The 12,456-nt window shown below is 41.3% G+C and overlaps 1 protein-coding gene across 1 annotated transcript; it reads left to right on the top strand.

Annotated features, from left to right (window-relative positions):
* Nucleotides 1-6,353: 6,353 nt before the first annotated feature.
* Nucleotides 6,354-11,839, top strand: nod2 (nucleotide-binding oligomerization domain containing 2). Its single transcript, XM_070931159.1, has 11 exons — nt 6,354-6,438; nt 6,683-7,238; nt 8,014-8,140; nt 8,430-10,209; nt 10,335-10,418; nt 10,511-10,594; nt 10,695-10,778; nt 10,855-10,938; nt 11,170-11,253; nt 11,370-11,453; nt 11,681-11,839. The coding sequence occupies exons 2-11, from the start codon at nt 6,753-6,755 to the stop codon at nt 11,751-11,753; spliced, it is 2,970 nt and encodes a 989-aa protein (XP_070787260.1). The 5' UTR covers nt 6,354-6,438; nt 6,683-6,752; the 3' UTR covers nt 11,754-11,839.
* The last annotated feature ends 617 nt before the right edge of the window (nt 11,840-12,456 follow it).

The following is a 12,456-nucleotide window of genomic DNA, read 5'->3' as shown; positions in this document are numbered from 1 at the left end:
TCTTCTATATATTTATCTGAAAAGCTGGAACACTAATAGGAATCCAATGCCTGAAGAAATCAATATAAAAGGGGACAAAGGATCTAGGTGTTGATGGATTCCTTAATTCTCAGCAAAGTGAACAAAGGTTGGTCACTTACAACACTACCTGAGCAAAGGGTACTTGATCATTTATAGATGAGCAGCAGTGAGCACTTACTCCAGAGACCTGAACGCCTCACACTGAAGGAAATAAAGAGCAGCAGTGAGGGGAGTAATGCTCTCTCAGTACAGCGCAGCACAGAGCTATTTAAGACTACAATCTGAATTTTTATTCACTTACTCTAATAACTCTGCCATTGCCCAAGAGGATATTCATTTGTATTATGGTAAGTACAAACTGTGTAGTGTAATTATAGTTGTCTAACAAGTTAATCAAGGTATAAGGAGTTCAACACAGTGGGATTTTACTGAACATAAGGCCAAATGACTAAATGACTGGTTTAAGCATGAATCATTCATTTTTTATTACATTTAGTTTAATATAATTTTTCTAAGTCTTTTCCATATTTGCAGCAATGACCAGCTCGGTGACTGTCAGGGAAAAAGTCAACATTAGACGGGACTATAATGGGATAAACCTTTCCTGTGCATGTGTACTGTGATCTATTTGTGTTGACACAGGTTACAGGGAATGGTCTTTTTGTGGTAGAAATAAACCCTATCTCTGTGTTGCCACTGGCCACAAAAAAATGCAGTGATATTGACTTAAATATGGGGAAATGAGAGGCTGCCATAATATGTTCTGTGTGCTTTGTTTCCAGCAGATAGGCAGAGAGCTTTGAAGTGTGGATTGGCACAGCAGGGTGCTAGCTTCTGTAAAGGCGAGATGCTAAACACTAAAGAATGAGAAGGACATGAGGTAGTCTATTACCAATACAGGAGCAAAGAGAAAAAAAACCCCTCAAATCCAATGATAATGTACATCTGTTCCAGTGAATTTATGAGCTTTGAACATTTTTTCATGTGGGATAAGTGGATCCTTTTTCTTACTGAATCTCAGAACTTCAAAGCAGATTCGCTTTGGATAATGCAAATGATCGGAATATGCTGGTTCCTGCCTACTCAAGAGCATGAAAAGAAAGAGGGGAGACGGAGAATTACAGTTAATTGGCATGGCAGTCTTTTATGTGTGGAAAGAAGGGCAAAAATAAAACACTTCAATTATTGTCAAGTTCATTCAATTAGGAAACAAGCTGACAAAGTGCTGAAGTTCAGTGTGCCCGACCCAGTAGCCACTTGCATTAAATGGCACTTTTCACTGTCGACATTTCCCTTGTTATATCTGATGAAATTATAATTAGCAGGATTAAATCCTTACTATAATCACCAAGCTGGCACTGCAGGGAGAGGCTGTTTTCTTCAGCTCTGACGCTGTGGTGACCGGGGCCTGGGGGTAGAGGTTATTCATCTGTTGGTCCAATATTTTGCTGTTCATGCACAGTGCTCGTACCATTAATCCCATGGTTTCCAAATATGTTGTTTTATTATAATTTTTGCACCTTAATTTAAAGAGAAATCTCTCTATAAACAAAGGAATGGAGCAATAGCAAGCGACCACCTGGAGACAATATGAAAGTGACTCCACATGCACTGCAAGTAACAAATACCTATTTGTTCTTCTGATCCCTCAGATTAATGACAGGCAACCGAACCACAAAAGGGCCATTTGTGTCCAGGAGAGATTTTTCATCTTGTGGCGTCTTCACCAGCCGTTTTTTTTTTACCAAACTGGTGGGAAAAGCACAGCAAAAACACCTTTGTCACCTGCAGAAAAGGCCTTTTAGGACAAAAGCAACATACTTAAACACTGGGAATTAAAAGACACTTTTAAGTTGATTACTTTTAGATGGATTGGACAAGTTGTATGTGTTTGTATGCATGTGCATATGTCAGGGTGAGTGTGATCTATATCCTGGAACCAAAGAAAATTTGATTACTTCCTCATATGCTGTATCTCACACAGATTTTAACGACCTGGTTGCACTTTCGTTTTTGGTGTCTGGTGATAAAATGACATGAATATCCATTGATTCATTACATATATTGTCCACTTACTAGGACAACAAGTACTTAAATTGCTAGAAGATAATGTAGAAAATGTACCCAGTGAAGCCTGTCACAGTCATGTTTTTCATTTTCATCCATTAATGCAGACATCAGTATGATGGCCTGTATAAAGGGACATGTTGACCCATTTTCTCATGGATGTAATGGATGTCTGCCTTTGACGAGCCATTTTACATACACTTTAAAGCTGAATCTCCTGAATATCCCCTTCAGCTTCATCAAATATGACACTCACCATAGGAATTGTAATGCTGAAAACACAAACCCCACCACGTTCAATATAAAAGGTTGTTGACCGTCTTTTCACCAGTTGTTCATTCACTTCATTTTCAAAAGTGTACAGTTCAACTTTTCCAAATTACAAATCTGCTGTCTGGACTTCTAGAGACTGACTCCAGACTTCTAGAGATAGCAAATGAATTAAACAAGGCTCTAGAAAGTTGCATTGGTTTTTAGTAGATCATTGGAGCTCTTTCTTTTTGCAACATCAAAGGCAGCCGCAGCTCTTTGATGTGGCAGCATGCTGTTTAAGGTACAGAGTGAATGGAGAGATGTCAAGCTGCAAGGTGCCTCTGTAGTTTACGTTGAGTGCTGCAGAGAGCTGCAGATGAAAGGAGCAAACAGAGTTTGATAATGAATGTCCAACAAGTAGGACCCATCTCAGACAGCGCACGCTCAGCGGGGTGCCCACGCTAACCTTGAGCGCAGCACCCCAAACTTCGGGCAGACGCTGGAGACCAGACTCCTTCAACTTGGCTGCTCCTGCAAAAAGGGGGCTCTCAGATGTGAGCTTTAATCTTCCTGTCAATTAAATCCCAATTGACACACGCACACCCATGCACACATGGCCATGCACATGTGCTCCCCTGAAAGAGATGCCATCCACTTCCTCTGTTGAATGCCTCTCTTCCTGGCTTGGCGAGGCCTTTTCTAATTATACACTAATCCGTCCAATGTATGAGTCAGTGAGGCTTGAACGTCTGCATTGCTATAGTATTGCTGTACATAGTGATCCTCTTACTGTTAATGTCTACATTCATCAAATGAGGTAATAATCCGCCTCTATTTGTCACCCCCCTCTGTCTCAGAGGAATATGAGATTACAGGTTGTTAATATATAACTCACAGCTTTTTTTTACTTGACACCATTGATAAAATGGCTGTCATTGTTTTTGCATTTATAACTCCCCGGTAGTAAACATACGGCTCTCAATGCTTGTTTAAAGGGCTGTGTAAATGAATGCACTGGACAGAGGAGTTTTGGTTGTATCATTTGTTCGGGGACTGGGAATCCTCACTTTTATTTTCTTAGTGTGAGCCATCTATAAATGTTGATTCATTAAAATATTGTCTAGACGTTGTAGCTACCCATTGCAAATTGCTATGTATCATTCAAAACATGTAAAGTCTGTGCCTTTGTAGTAACTCAACACTAAACACTGTATCAATCCCCATCAGCTCTGATGTCCAAATGTATTACTATTTCCCAGAATCCTAACTGTGGGGGGATGTGATCTCTGAAAGCAATATGAAACAACATTTTAGCTTAAATAATGAATATGAAATTCCAAGGTACCATTAATATACTGTATGTGCATCTTCCTTCTAATTAAGGTAAACATGTATGTCTTTATTTTACTGTCCCTCACCTGAAGCTCAGCAAGCAAACACTTTCTGGGCAAACATCAAGAGGGGAATTCACGCTGAAGGACTGAACGAAAACTGTGGATTTTCCCCCCAATCTCTGACACTGGAGTGAAAGGGAAGCCAGTAAGGACAGCAACCAATGCCTTTCAACATACATTTGTATTTGCATATCTTTGTGTGGTACAGCTGTGCATTCTTTCACAGTTCACAATATCAAAAAGTAAAGTATTATTTCTGAACATGTGGGTAATTGGTCATGTATAACAGCTTGCGTGTAGATTTACTTCAGAGTTCATAGAAGATGAGACGTGCTGATTTGCTTCTGGGAGTTCCGTGTGTCTGGCAAACCACTCAGTGCACGTACAGTACACCAGTGCACCTGGCCTGACGCTGAGCTCACCACATGTGCTTTTGATATCTGCAACAGAAAGAATGCGCAGCGATGAAATGACTGGAGCCAAAGTATTCCGTCTCTCTGCTATGAGAGAGGGGTGGATCCAGCACTGAACCGCGCTGTTATTCATTGACATACAGTTTAAAACTGACTTGGGTGGACAAGGTTATTTAGTGCCGGGCAGCAGTTTCAGTGGAGTACACAGAGCTGAACTGACTCCATATGGAGCAAGACTTAACTTTCATGCCCAAATAAACTGCAAGCTGTGGAGTGAATCCTCCAGGCCAAGTTTAAGTCAACCTATCTGTGTGTCTCTGGTGGAAGAATGAGTACTCATCACAATCGTCTGTAAAGTGATTTGGAGGGACAAAAAGACCCAGAAGGATTCTTTCTCTTGATCCAATAACGACGTCTGATGCCTATTAACAAATCAGAATGAGCGGGCACTGCAGCCTCTGACCCTATTTGCTATTACAATGCAAATACCTTGTTTTGTTGTTACCTGGATATGTGATGTATAGTAGTCTGACCCCTCTCAATGCATCTAATCCAAGCCCAGATTCTGAAATCCCAGATAGACTCTTTGGAGATATGAGGTGTACAGGAAGATGACAGACTATCCAAACATACACAAGCAGAAGAAAATAATTCAGACTTTATCCAATACTTATTTGTTGTGTGATCCAAAGTTAATGAGTTACAGCCTTTGGCCACATATGTAGACAAAGTGTGTGTTTCTTGGCTAGTCTAACAGGTCCAAAGATCTCTTCATTAATAATGAAGACAGTTATATAGTCCCAATGGAAGAAGCTGGAGCCACATACGTTCCTTGCTTTGACACAGGGTGTTAAGAATTCTGTTGCAACAGAGGACGGAAATATTCAGAAATGTCTCTTGGGATTATATCTGTATTTCTTTTTATTGACAATTTCTTACCTTCTTTCTTATCCATCCAAACTTGTCTGGACCCCCTGCTGTGATTTGGATGACAGAACTCCACGTTAGAGCTTCATGTAGGATGCCTGACAGAGAGTACTCTGCATTACACTCCCCTTGGTGGAGTTGCCTGTTTCTTAGACAAGGAAAAGAAGAATGAAAAAAGAAAAGAAACTCACTTTAGAAAGTTTTATTCCAGTCTGTCTTTGATTACTCCTGCCTTTGTGCGTGTTTGAGGATTTTCTCCCACAGGGCACAGTGAAGAAACACAGTAAACTAATCATGGTACTCAGGAGGGGGCTATAATAACAATGATGATAAATCATCTGACTGTCCATCCAAAAAGTCATTCTTGCATTTTTTTTTTTCTAAATCTTGACATCAAAGAATGCAAGGGGAGTAAGAGGCAATCACAATATGAGCTGTTCCCAGCAATGTCTTTTTTATTGAAATCATATACGCAGCACGCTGGCAAGGCTGCAGGTTCCCAGTGGCTATAATATTATTACTATTATAATACTGTCAAATCGTCACCATACTAAGATTATCACATTGTATGTTTATTTCCAACAAACCCTCCAAGACCCACTCATAACAGCTTGTAATCATCATCAGAGAGAGGGTTGGGGGTGCGTGTAGGCTGTTGGGAAGAAGTCAGCCTCTGACACAAGGAATAAAGAAATGTGACCAAAAAAAGGAATTAACAAATCTGACAAAAAGGGAATACAGAAATGTGTCAAAAAGGGAAGAAAAGAAAAAGGCCCAGCCTCTTGAACAAAGGTTGGTTTATTTATGCAATAGTTCCATCAAGTGGTTGCATGACCAAATTACAACTAGTGAGGACCTACGACTTAAACCTGCCAATTTCCTCTTCAGTGTATTTCTGGTGGCTTTTCTTACAAATATATCAAATTAATCAACTTCTGCTTTTTAAAAACAACAATTCCTCTTTATGGTATTTCTAAATGCAGTACTCTCATACTGAAAACCCCTGGCAAGAGGATGTAGAAATGTCATTACATCTCTGTGAACAGTGGGCACTGACGTGTGGCAAACTCTATTCAAATATCAAGCAACCAACTGTGAAACATTGCTTTTCTTTAAATAAACAGGGAAGTGAACTAACTGTTGCATTGCGATGTGTGCATACTACAGTAGTATTACAGTGTGTTGCAGGTCAGTCAGTCAGTCTCATTTCAAGGCTTGGTTTCCATCTTACAGGAGGGACTTGGAAAGAGAGGAAGTTTCACTTTCAGCCGTGGAATGAGGAAGAGGCAAGTGCAAAGTAATGCAGCGTCTCTGCCCAAATGACAGATGGAGGGAAGAAAGCTCTCTGTTACAGAGGCTCTAACGTGAGTAATAAGCTTACAACAGCGTTACTGTGTATTGCATGGCTTTGCAGTTGAAGTCCTTTAGATGAATCTTGTGTGTTTGTACACGTGTTAAATGAACGTGTAACATTTACATCAACAAGAATCAACAACAAAAAAGCGTTGGTGTTTGTAAGGATACTTATTCCTCAAAATGTTCAAAATGAGAATGATACTCAGGGTGCCTAGAAGTAGCATAATGACATGTGGGTGTTTGCTGTGCCAGGTCGTGATACTGGAAGCAGCATAAGTACACGTTGGATGTCCCTGATTATGGACGCTTACATGCAAAAAGCATGTTTGTTCAGGAGCTCGTGCTGAAACAAAGGACAGAGATACTGCATGCACTGTGCTGCAGCGGGTCAGCTGAACATCTGGAGCAGGTCCTCGACATACTGCTGGCCCAGGGGGAGCTACTATGGGAGGACTACCAGAACATACAGGTACCGGGTAGAGCACTGTATACCAACGCCAGACAGTTGCTCGACCTGGTTTATACAAAGGGTGTGGACAACTGTGGGCTCTTCCTCGCTGCTCTCAAACAGGTCCTGCCTGAAGAGCAGGGAGCGGGCCTCTTATTTTCAGAATGCTGTTCAAATCTAGAAGAAAAAGAAGAATACCAGAGCACATCTACTGATACTCTTGTGACTCAAAGACCAAGCCTGGTCAGCAAGCTACAAGGCTGCATAGATGGTGCTCTAAAAGCTCTCGTCATATCAGGACACTTCACCCCAGCAGACTGCGATGAAGTGCGACTACCTATACACACCCCCCCTCAGCAGGTACTGTAAATGGCCCATGTTTTATACACTGTGTTAAACTATGGCTTGACTTCCTGTTCTTTACCTATTCAATTGTCTTGGAAGGTTCTTTATGTAAGTCCTTATTATGGAAAACTTGGGATGTTATACAGAAGCTATTTCTGGTTTTATGTTAATATTGCTCAGTATACCCACAGTCTATTTCTTTATGACTTAAAATAGATTTGATACTATCATGAACTGCCTTTGTGCGAATGCTCATTTTAAAGGAATAGTTTGAAATGTGCTTCTTCACTATCTAGCTAGATAGGGCTAGATAAGAATATCAATACCACTCTCATGTCAGTACAGTAAATGTGAAGCTAGCACCAGCAGCCTGTTAGCTTAGCTTAGCACAGAGACAGCGGGAAACAGCTGTAACAAAGGTAACAAAATACGCCTACCTGCACTTCTAAAGGTCACTAGTCTTTTCCAGAAGATTACTGAAACTGGCCTAGAAATAGTCCGCCACATAACCCCCTGTAACACTGCAATGTGTTTACACTTTAGTGAACTTTAGAGGTGCTGGAAGGTGGATTTTTCTACCTGTGGACAGAGCCAGGCTAGCTGTTTCCCCGTTTCCAGCCCACATGCTAAGCTAAGCTAACGGTCTGCTTGTGCTAGCTTTGTATTTCGTGTACAGACATGAAAGCGGTATCAACCTTTTCATCTAACTCTTGGCAAGAAAGCCAAAAATCGTATTTCCCAAAATGTTGAGCTTTAATAATGAATCTGTTGCCATTCACATGTCAATCAGGCAAGGCGTTTGCTTGACCATGTCACATCAAAAGGAGAATCGGCTGCAAAGGTTGTACTGCAGTACATTCAGCAAGAACAGGAATCTGGATCCCCACTGATCCAGGAGAAACTGACTCCTCCCAAAGGTATGTCATTATTAAGGACAACTGTAATATGAGATTCTGTGTGCAAGCTAAACCTACAGCAAATGCGCATCCTTGTTTAAAGTTGTGGGTGGCCTGTCTGAAATATACGAAATATACGCATTTCCTTGGTGGAGATCCAAAAATAGAGCTTGTTTAAAAAAAAAAGACTAATTCAAAAATGTGAAAAGATCAGTTGTCAGCACGACACATATCAATTACACAATATGTATCATTTTGCAATGCTATGTATTTACTGTAGTTTATCTCATGTGTATGCTTTCTCTCACAGAGCTCCTAAAGTATCAGAAGAAGCTCAGCAGTTCTGTGTCTGCCCAGTCCTGCTTTCTCAGTACTTATGGAGGGACCAGCCACATGTCTCTGGATGACATCTACACTGAAGGCCAGCTGGAACTCGCTCATGACTGCGTTGATGTCCATGGACCGTTGGGCCTGGAGGACATAGTTGGTATGGTGGGTACGGTGAACAAGGAGGCCGACACAGTGCTAGTGTCTGGGGAGGCAGGCAGCGGGAAGAGCACCTTACTCCAGAGGCTGCACTTGCTTTGGGCTCGAGGGGCAGCCCTCCAGGATTTTCTTCTTCTGTTTCCATTCAGCTGCCGCAGGTTGAACTCAGAGCACAGGGAACTGTCTCTCCAAGAATTGCTGTTTCAGCACTGCTGCTGGCCAGACAGGGAGCAGGAGGAGATTTTCCAGTTTATCTTGGACCACCCACATCTCATCCTCTTCACTTTCGATGGCCTGGATGAGCTCAAGCAGAGCTTTTCAGATGAGCACAGGCTCTGCTGCCCCACCCAGCCTGCACCTATTCACATACTACTGTTCAACTTAATCCAGGGTTCCCTAATGAAGGGAGTGCGGAAGGTGGTAACTAGCCGCCCAGAGGCAGTGGGCTCTGTGTTGAAGAAACACCTTCGCAAAGAGGTCTTCCTGAAAGGCTTTTCCCCAATTGGGATTGACTGTTTTGTGAGGAAACATCATAGTGACCCCACTGTGGCTGCTAAGGTTCTAGAGTCCCTACAGACCAACACTGCTTTACTGGGACTGTGTCATAGTCCAGTCCTCTGCTGGATTGTCTCACAGTGCCATATGGAGCTGCTAGGCCGTGGAGAGGGCAGCCCACAAACAATCACAGATGTTTACCTAATGATTTTACAGCACTTTTTCCAGCACCAAAGCTCCCCGAAGAGCACCGTGGGTCTAGGTTGGCTTCAGGAGCACCTAAACACTGTCTTGCATCTAGGGCATCTTGCCTTTGAGGGGCTAGGAAGCACCTGTTACATCTTCTCAGGTACAGACCTGGAGACATGTGGTGTAACTGAAAAGGATATCTGCATTGGCTTTCTCATACAAAGCAAAGACATATCCTCCACCCGCAGCAAACGCTATGAATTCCTTCATGTGACTATGCAGTGTTTCTTTGCTGCTCTGTACACTGTTTTGTCAAATGACACTGACCGTTCAACTATCCTGAAGCTCTTTGAGCTGAAAGACATGAGGGAGACAGGTCTGAGCAGCACATGCTTCGGGGTCTGCTTTCCTTCCACTGCCCAAGACCAGCAGGTTAAAGAGGGGGAAGCTACAGCAGCTGAAACACCAAATCTGCAAATCATAGCCACCTTTGTGTCTGGACTACTGTCCCAGCGTCATCGAAGCCTTTGGCTCCACTGCTGCCCCAGTGCTGTGATGGAGAAGAAGGTCAGACAGGTGGTGAGATGCCTGTCCAAAGGCATGCAGAAACACTTCAAGTCCATCCCTCAGCCTGTAGAGGGGGAGAAGAAGAGCATGCATGCAATGCCAGGCTTCGTCTGGCTTATCAAATGCATCTATGAGATGCAGGAGAGCAGGATTGCTAAAGATGCCATGAGCAAGCTGGAGGTGGACCACTTGAAACTGACCTACTGTAACATTGGTCCTGTGGAGTGCACTGCACTAGCTTATGTGCTCCAGCATTTAACGAATCCTGTTGGCCTCCAGCTGGACAACAACTCTGTAGGCGATGTCGGAGTGGAGCAGCTCCTTCCCTGCATGCACATTTGTAATTCTCTGTAGTGAGTATGAACAGGTTTAATTCTTCCTCCATCTTTACATTATAACAAACAAAGCTTCCACAATAGCATTTACAGGCAGAAAGATTCATGTCATGCATAAGTGTCCTATATTTTTCCTTTATCAGCCTCAGGAATAATAACATTACAGATGAAGGGATCCGCAAACTGATTGCTAAAGGTATCCAGTGTGACAACTTCCGGAAAATTGCGTGAGTATCGTCAAGATGATTACTAACAGTATCATGAAGTTACAAATGACATTTGATGAATTACCTTTCATAATCATTTTGTTTCTCTCTAGGCTCTTCAACAACAAGCTAACTGATGCTTGTACGCAACACTTTTCTCATCTCCTGAAGACCAAGCAGGATTTCCTTTCTCTAAAGTCAGTGCACACAGTATTTTCAGCACTCATCAGATGTGACACTAATATGGAGTGTGTAGTGTAAAAGGAATAGCAAATGAACTTCTCTATTTTCTTTCAGGCTCGGCAACAATAATATTACAGCAGAAGGAGCAAGGCAGCTGGCAGAGGGACTGAAATGCAACCATTCACTGCAGTATTTAGGGTAAATGTCTCTCTGTAAAATTCCATTCCATATTGGTGGTGTATTTCCATTTACTACTCTGTCTTTGTATTCCCAGGCTTTGGGGCAATAAGATAGGTGATGCAGGAGCAGAGGCCCTTGCCAGAGCCCTAGAGAGCAGCAAAACTCTGGTGTGGCTGAGGTAATATTTGCTTTAAATTTGGTACATTTTATATAGACTTAGGACGGTGTGGAAGATGTATTACAAATATGTATTAAAACATGTCCCACATGTGTGAGGTTGCATAGTGACCACAAATATATGTATATTATATATAATATGTTTCTGTAAGTTGCGAAATATACATCTCTGCACCTTTTACTTATGTAGAGTACTTTCCTTGAATATAATTCAAATTTTATGTAATGGCAGCCTGGTAGGCAATGGTGTAGGGAGTGCAGGAGCGTGTGCCCTTGCCAACATTATCAGGAACAGTACGTCACTGGAGGAGATTTGGTAAGTGTTGGAGACAAGTTATACTTGTATTGACAATGCACACGACATTTGTATTAACCGAATGGCTGAGTTGACATTTGCGCACTCTCTGTACACCCTCTTATTTCCTGTAAAAGGTTGACAGAGAACTGCATCACCAGAACAGGAGTTGAATGTCTGATTCAAGCCCTAGAAAATAACACTCGCATGAAATCAATATGGTACGTGATGCACACTGAGTCATACACTAATTTCTTATGTGGTTACATGTTCTTGGTGGTTGTTTGCATCCTGGATTTGGGGCAATGCACGACTGCTATTGCTAGTGTCAGTGCCAAGAAAAAGTGTTGTTGACTAGAATGTTATTTTGGCTTTAAGCTTCGTTTCCATTTCCAAACTGGCTGGGCATTGTCATTGATTGCTTTTGTTTTTTCCTATTACACCGCAGGTTGAGAAAAAATGAGCTCAGTTTGGAGGAAAGAGAGGAGATGACACAACGTGAATCAAGACTGGTCTTCTGATTTTGAATGAAATAGGCTAAGGACTGTGCATTGCTTTAAGAATTGTTTATATTTATCATAGAGAAGATTTTATATTAAAATGTGAAATGTGATATAAAAGTGTAAAGTGTGTCTTGTTTTCTACTCAGAGGATCAAAATGCCACTTTTCATCGTTTATCCAAATACAAAAAATATATCCACCTTTATCTTTCTTTTGTGGTTTAGGTGGTGATAAGATCACATAACACCATACCACCAACAAAACAAAAGCAGTTTGTTTGTAAATGAATTGCCTGTAGTCACTGATGGAGAGTAACCAAACAAATTCATTCCAGTTACCTGAGTACAGTTTTGAGGTCAGTTTTATGCTACTTACTATACTATACTTCATACTATATATATTGAAATATACATTGAAATCATTTATATATATAAATATTTTATATATATAAATATTTTTTGCACTTCATTTATTTGACAGCTAGTTAAACCTCCCAACAGTATATAAGGCAGTGGTAGATAGCTCTACCTCAACCAGCTGCAGCTTTGAAATGCTTCATATATATAAATGCATCATTAATAACAATACAATAATATCATATATAACACACAAAAATAGTATAACAATCTGAAAGGGGCCAATTCTGCATATTGAGACCTTTCACTTTACTAAATACATGTTGCTGATAATAATACTTATCTATTTTTGTTCAGTAAAATTTT

The sequence above is a fragment of the Enoplosus armatus genome, chromosome 1, assembly GCF_043641665.1.
Source record: "Enoplosus armatus isolate fEnoArm2 chromosome 1, fEnoArm2.hap1, whole genome shotgun sequence".
Classification (NCBI taxonomy): Eukaryota; Metazoa; Chordata; class Actinopteri; order Centrarchiformes; family Enoplosidae; genus Enoplosus; species Enoplosus armatus.
The sequence above is the reverse complement of the archived record's forward strand: the minus strand, read 5'-3'. Positions and strand labels throughout refer to the sequence as shown.

Bases quoted from the DNA above. Each gene is read 5' to 3' on its own strand.
- nod2 (XM_070931159.1), top strand. From the start codon at position 6,753: ATGTTTGTTCAGGAGCTCGTGCTGAAACAAAGGACAGAGATACTGCAT. The intron at 10,210-10,334 runs GTGAGTATGAAC...TTCCTTTATCAG, and splicing joins CACATTTGTAATTCTCTGTA to CCTCAGGAATAATAACATTA. The intron at 10,939-11,169 runs GTAATATTTGCT...ATGTAATGGCAG, and splicing joins AAAACTCTGGTGTGGCTGAG to CCTGGTAGGCAATGGTGTAG.